Source organism: Lycium ferocissimum, chromosome 10 (genome assembly GCF_029784015.1).
Source record: "Lycium ferocissimum isolate CSIRO_LF1 chromosome 10, AGI_CSIRO_Lferr_CH_V1, whole genome shotgun sequence".
Taxonomy (NCBI): domain Eukaryota; kingdom Viridiplantae; phylum Streptophyta; class Magnoliopsida; order Solanales; family Solanaceae; genus Lycium; species Lycium ferocissimum.
The window spans coordinates 28,099,578-28,106,402 of NC_081351.1; the positions used below are offsets into that span (position 1 = coordinate 28,099,578).

General features: G+C 31.8%; 1 protein-coding gene across 1 annotated transcript; it reads right to left on the minus strand.

The window, feature by feature from the left end:
• Window positions 1–414: 414 nt before the first annotated feature.
• LOC132033166 (S-type anion channel SLAH1-like) lies at window positions 415–4,553 on the minus strand. The gene is made up of 2 exons (XM_059423053.1): window positions 3,416–4,553; window positions 415–1,069 (listed from the first exon to the last, which is right to left on the minus strand). The coding sequence occupies exons 1-2, from the start codon at window positions 4,349–4,351 to the stop codon at window positions 761–763; spliced, it is 1,245 nt and encodes a 414-aa protein (XP_059279036.1). The 5' UTR covers window positions 4,352–4,553; the 3' UTR covers window positions 415–760.
• Between the last annotated feature and the right edge of the window lie 2,272 nt (window positions 4,554–6,825).

Consider the following 6,825-nt stretch of genomic DNA (forward strand, 5'->3'; position numbering starts at 1 on the left):
TGTCCAAATCAAATAAGGAACGCAGAAAGTAATAATTATAACCAACTAAGCCATTTAAAGTTTATTTCTAAACCACCCTAACCTAATCTCATACAAGTTTATTCCTCCTTTCCAACTACTATGATATTAACGATGGGTGAAACTTCGCCTGTCATCATCATATAGTTTTTATATTTGCCAATTGATAACGCCATTTTTTATCTTCCCATATCTTTTGAAGATCATAAATGTGTACTACGTAGTACTATTCGTCAAATTCAAGTATAATTAGCTGGCCATAGCAATGATTTGTTTTTTATCTCTAGACAGAAAGTTGGTCACTGAAACTTGGACATACTTCAAACGTCAATTGAATAAAAGAATCAAGATCGCTAAGGTCTTAGACAAAGATGAGAACAAACCAAAAATTAAGAAAATAAAGTTCTACTTTATTAAATTCACTTTAAAGTATTACATGGGAACCCAAATAATATTTGAATACAAGTCTAACTCGACAACTAAAGACTAGTTATGGCAAGTAGACGATATTCCATACAATAACATATTTTAGAAACGATAATGACTGCTAGCTACCATCCCTAAGCACTTAATTAATTAATATAAGTAACAATTAACTAAGACATAGGGCAGACTCATGAGAGAGAGACTCCTGCTGGCCATGCGCTAGCTGGAGACCACTAAACTCATTCACAGTCGATAGCGAACGCGAAGAAAAAAAAACTCACTATTTTCAAAATACGTACACTAAGCTTGCATTTATTTATTTAAAATTCTGAATACGCCTCTGATCAGAGTATTCTGAAGAATGCTTGGGTAGCTTGAGTGTGAGAGAAGGATCATCATCAGGTAATAGCATGTTGGAGTAGAGAGCAGTGGAGAGCAAGAGGGCAATGATGACCAAAACTGAGAGAGATGATAGAGTGAGCATTATGGCGTGTGGCACTTTTCCTTTGACCTCTTTTGCATATCTTGTGGAAGCCAAAGCTAGTAGTGTCACTGGATATGAATATGCCCACCATGCCACGTTGAATTTTCTCAGTGATTTCTTGAAGAGAGCTGGCCTGCATATCTAAAGAGTTTAAGAGGAAAAAGATGCAGAATTAGTCATTTTTCTCCGGAGGCAAATTCAGAATTAATATTTTATGAGTTAGACTTTCTAGGACAGCAACATCAACTACTAGTAACTGAGTTCATCATTTAATATTTATACATATTACGTGAATTTTCTAACACGTATATATAATATTATTTGGGTCTAACTACATGAATTCAGTCGAACTCGCATGCTACCCTCAACATCTGCCTCTACTTTTGTTGGTCTTCATCGCACCCAAGTCCCAAAAGAAAGAGATTGAGAATTTAACTTAAATAGTCGTCCACAAAAAAAAATAGCCGATATAAATTTGATCTAGCGTCAAGTAGGTAACATCTCCTAAAAAGATTTGATTAAGAACTTTTATGGGCTGGTCGATCTAGTAGACTGACAAGTGAGAGCCGTTTTGATCACGGCATGTACGGCTCGTACAAGAAGACAATAGTTAAATAGCAGCCAATAACGTGAATTTTTTTAATATAGAAAAAGACAAAAACCTGAAAGAAACATGAATAACAAGTTGATTCTATCAGAAAACAATAGTGTGTGGCAAACAATATTATATTCTACGCTATACATACGTAGACTTGAAGACAAACTTATTGTTGTAAAGTCAATTTCAGCTATTGCACATGCAACGAAGCGGAAAATTCCAACTTAGGTTTATAGCTGAAATCTTGAAACACTAGAAAAAAGATACTTAATAAAGTTGATGATATCAACTTTTGCTATTTGAAGACTCCTTTAATCTCGGATTCAACTTATATAGTCGTTATTATAAATATTTTTATATTATTGGTGTGAGGGGAAGAGCTAGAAGCTGGCTAGTAAAACCCAACAAATAATTTTAGTCTAAACTTAGTATTTGTATTAACAATTCATTGATTATGTACAAAAATTAAATTTAGAATCTAATAACCAACACTTGATGTCACCATCTTAGAATTTAGAATTTAGAACCTATAAAGTTCAAATCCTTTCTCCGCTTCATAGGTGTAATATAACCCATTATAACAATTGTCTGCTTTATTTTTTAAATAGTGAATTTCTGCTTACTAAATTCATATACTTTTATACATCAACATCATAAGAGAAAATTAACACGGTCAAGTCATTCCAGTGATAATTATAATTGCCATAATAAAAGACAGAGTTAGTGAGTGAGTATTCTGAAAAATGAATTAAACAAAATGTAAGATCCTAGGACAATTACTGTATGAGATTAAGTAAATATTGACAGTGTAATAATTCTTATGCATTATTTTCGTGGACATATATATTTTAAAATATTTATGGATAGTTTTATATTTACAAAACATAACATTACAAATCCTATACAAAACATGCTTTATATTTAAAAAAAAAATTATTTTTAAATTATTTTTTATTTTTTAAAAATCATTTTTTAAAAAAATATTTTTTTATTTTAAAATAAATAAATATATTTTTTAATTTATTTTTATTTTTTAAAAAAATTAATATTTTTTTTTTGCTGACTTAAAAAGTTTGCTCAAAATTTAGTGTATGAAAAATGTATGAAATGTGTATATTTCGTTCAAGGCTTAAAAAGCTCAAAATTGTGTGTATGAAAACAAATGAAATTTGTATCTTGCTCATGTCTTAAAATTTCGCTCACATTTTCATGTATAAAGTTCATGTTAGATTTCTGTAAAATTAATACAACTACAACAACATTGTAACAATTTTCATACAATATTCAAGGCTTAAAGTTTTCGCTCAAAATTTTGTATATGAAAATTATATTAAAATTTTTGCTCACACATACACATTTCATACAACTTTCATACACGTAAATATGAGGTAATAAGCCATTGAGCAAAAAAAAAAAAAAATTAATATTTAAAAAAATATATATAAAAATTATTTTTTTTAAAAATAAAATATTTTTTTAAAAAAAATATTTTTTTATAAAAAATATATATATTTTCGGGAAAAAAAATAAAAAAAAACGAAAAATATATGAAAATCCGTCATGTTTTGTAATATATCGTTATGTTTTGGAATAAGGGAAAAAGTTTCCAAATATTTCTTTAACATGTATATATACGTAGTTTTCCCTTATTTTAATAAATTTTTTTAAAAAAAAAAGTTTTCAGTTTATAAGCAAAAAAAAAATAAGTTGAGTCCCAACTTATTTTTTTGGACTTATTTTAAAGACAAAACGGGCTTAATAATTTAACTACCACATACTCTATATCAAATAAATAGACTTATTTTTGGGTTACTAGTCTCATTTTCATTAAATTAATATTTTTAATATAAACACGAAAAAAGAGAGTACTTTTTTTAATGCAACGTTACCAGTGACGTGAAGAGGAACAACGAGAGAAAGAAGAACATCTTTGAAGCTGTATCGAATCTTCCAGTAATTGATGCCCAAGCCAAGCTAGCCATACTTGGAGCTGCAGAGAACAAGAAGAAAACCGGCCTTAACATAGCCGGTAGCCGGTCACTTCCAGATAATCTTTGATACAACGTAACAAAAAGCACCAAATAATGAACCATCCCCAATGAAAACATGCAAACAGAAACCTCTTGCCAGCCCATTTTAGCCGCGGCTCGAGCCCCGACTAAGTTCCCTATGACCGATAAATGGCTCGTCGGGTTAGCCACGGCTGTTAGAAAGCGTTTCCCCTTAGTGAACCATTGTCCATAAATTTTCACATCTAAAATTATAACCGGAACCGCAAAAACCCACCAAAGAGCTTTGTAAGCAACGTGTTTTGGAGCTATAAAGGGGTAGGATTCAAGCAGAATAAGCCAGGAAATCCAAGGGGCAAAAAGGTAATTGACACCAACATGGTGTAGAAACTCTCCCTTGACTAAATTAAATCGAAAGACGCATTTCAAGAGGTAGAGTAAAGAAAGTAGAACCAGAATCAACAGGGCAAATGACCATAGGAAAATTAGAACGGGACGGTAGATCATTTGAGGCACGCGATGTAAGAATTTCGTTTCGTTATTAGTTGGGTCGAGAAGTGTTTTCCATAATAAAGCTTCCCAACACAGAGATAGGCTTATTCTGAAATAGCCTGCATGAATCCTCGTTAGCATTAAGGAAACAAATCGTAGTCCAATGAAAGCGAGAAGACCGTAGCCTTCTCGCTTTTCTGAAGAAGAAGGAGGAGAAGGACAATCATCGATCAGAATATCGATATCTGGTATAGTATTTTGGTTTTCAGTATCTGTATTAGGTGTTGGAATATCATCTAATACTGGGGTGATTCTCATCGACATATTTGTATGAGTTATGGAGTTTAATCTCTGGTGAGTGATTTTTATAGCGGAGAGTTGAGAATGGGGACAAATGAACGAAGATTAAATTAAGTGAAAATTGGGTTAGCTAGATGAGAACGTAGACAAAGGAATTAATTAAAAAGAGTACCAAACCAAAATTTCCGTCTAGTTCGCTGAGGTGCATGCAGGCAGGTACAAACTGAGCTAATATTATTTGAGTGGTACGATTTATGAGTTTACTTTCTACGCCAATGGAAAAGATATTTACGTTGTAAAAGATCTAAATTGTATGCACATCTTTTTTATCTATTTAATTATATTATTCTCAACACCAGTAAGTTTGATTCTTTTTTTTATGTGTGGCCAAGCACTTGGAAATGTCTGATTCTTTTTCATGAGTCAAGCATTTGAGAAGTGATTTCTTTTTCATACGACAAACATTTAGAAATACCTGTTAATTAATTTTTGAGTGACTTGACTTTGTAAAATTTTCTTTACCATCAATGGATAGAAAGATTAAATCTACTGAACGTAATTATAAGTAGAGGTAACTCTTATAGTAGAGTTTAACTTATATACACACATATAATTATAAATATGTTTTACAATTTACACTATTAGTGTGTTTTAACTTGTTTTAACATATAATCTACCTTATTTTTTTTAGGATACTAATTTCACTTTTTATGAATCATTACCCGTAGTTACATTCAGGTGACTTTATATTGTCTGTGTATAGAAGTTAAAACTTTTTTATAATAAGGATATTTGAGAATCTTGAAAGAGTCTATAATCAGGTCTAACATGGATCAATATATTTGAAATACGCTTATGATTTTGCATGAAAATATAATGCATCACGTAACCTTCTAGCTACTCTGTGAACTGTTATTTAGCTAAGAGTGCTGGCAGTACAAAGTGTAATGCATTATCTTATTCATTGAAAGCGACATATACGTTTGCGGAAAACATATTTGCGTGGAACTATTTTATTATTCCTTCCCTCTTAGAGATTTAATATGCGGTTTGCCATTTGAAAATCAAATGTATCGTAATCATCTTCAACACTTGATGCATTTTAAAGTTCAACTTGCTTAACAACTACGTAGTCCACACAATACGAGTATATATGTGATAGCGTTGATTTTTTGAAGCTCTAAAGTCTAAATGCTTTTTTAATTAGAAATTTGTCCATTTAAATCTTGAATTGATCGACTCTTGCGCGTAATAAGAGTAAGTCAGTAAGGAGTATATGAACCTGATGGATCTGATCCAACTTGACAGAGCAGTCCAAGAGTGTGAAAATCAAGCATTTTAAGGAGGGAGACTAAATTGCACTAATTGTGCTTCAAATGGGATGGTCTCTAATTTTTTTGTCCTTCCAAATGGGCTGATTTTTAATTTTTGTCCTTTAGCAACGGAATATATGCCTAGTGGGGCATACATTCTTTAAGGCAAAAGTCATGCAATACATATGAGCTGTTTGGATTATGGATTAAGTTCTTTTATGTTCGCTTTCGAAACTTTTTCTAAGTGTTTAAATTTCATTATGAGGCTTAAAAGTGTTCATTTTGTGATTAAAATAAGCCCAAAAAAATGTTACCGCTTTGATTTTAACTTATCTAAAAAAGCGAACATGTTCTAAAACAAATTATAAGCGAAAAAAAATAAGTTGCTACCCCAACTTTTTTTTTTTTGGCTTATAAGTTTTTTAAAACTATAAATTCGCTTTTTTTTTAAGCACCAAACAGGCTCATAATTTTGTGAAATTTTATGACGTGAAAATATAAACGTATGCCTAAAAAAAAGTTGTTTGTTATGATAGGCAAAAGTTAAATACTAGTACGAAATAGGGTAAAAGCGCCGATGACCCATTTTAGGACCCAAAAAGAAGGCAGCCCGCCCCATTTTTACTTTTGTCATTGATGGGCTAAGCTAATCCATGTCTCAAATCAGCCCATTGGACAAGTATTCAGGTCCACTGCCAAATGGGTCATTTGCACGATTGGCCTTCAAAGGCACTGGTCTCTAATTTTTGTCCTTCGCGTAAAACTTTGAGATTATGGATAAAACCCCGACTCCGTTAAAAAAAAAAAAATCACAAGGCAGAGATTTGTAGCAAAATTAGGCTTATTTGGGCAAAAGTTAGGCCTTAAGGCAGAGGTTTGCCTTAAGACGAACTTTTACACAAAATTAGGCCTTACGGCAAACCTCTGTCTTAAGGCCTAACTTTTGCCTAAAATTAGGCCTATTCGGGCAAAATTTATGCCTTAAGGCAGAGGTTTGACTTAAGATAGACTTTTTCCCAAGCTCTGCCTTATAGGGGCGGCTCAATGATATATGTGGCCTAAAGCAAAATTTCAACAAGAGGCCTTAAATTTTTCGGTGAGAGAAAAAAATCCATATGAGTATAATTTTATTTAAAATTATTTTTTCTAGGTTTTGAGATGCAAAAGTATTACAATAATTTGTTT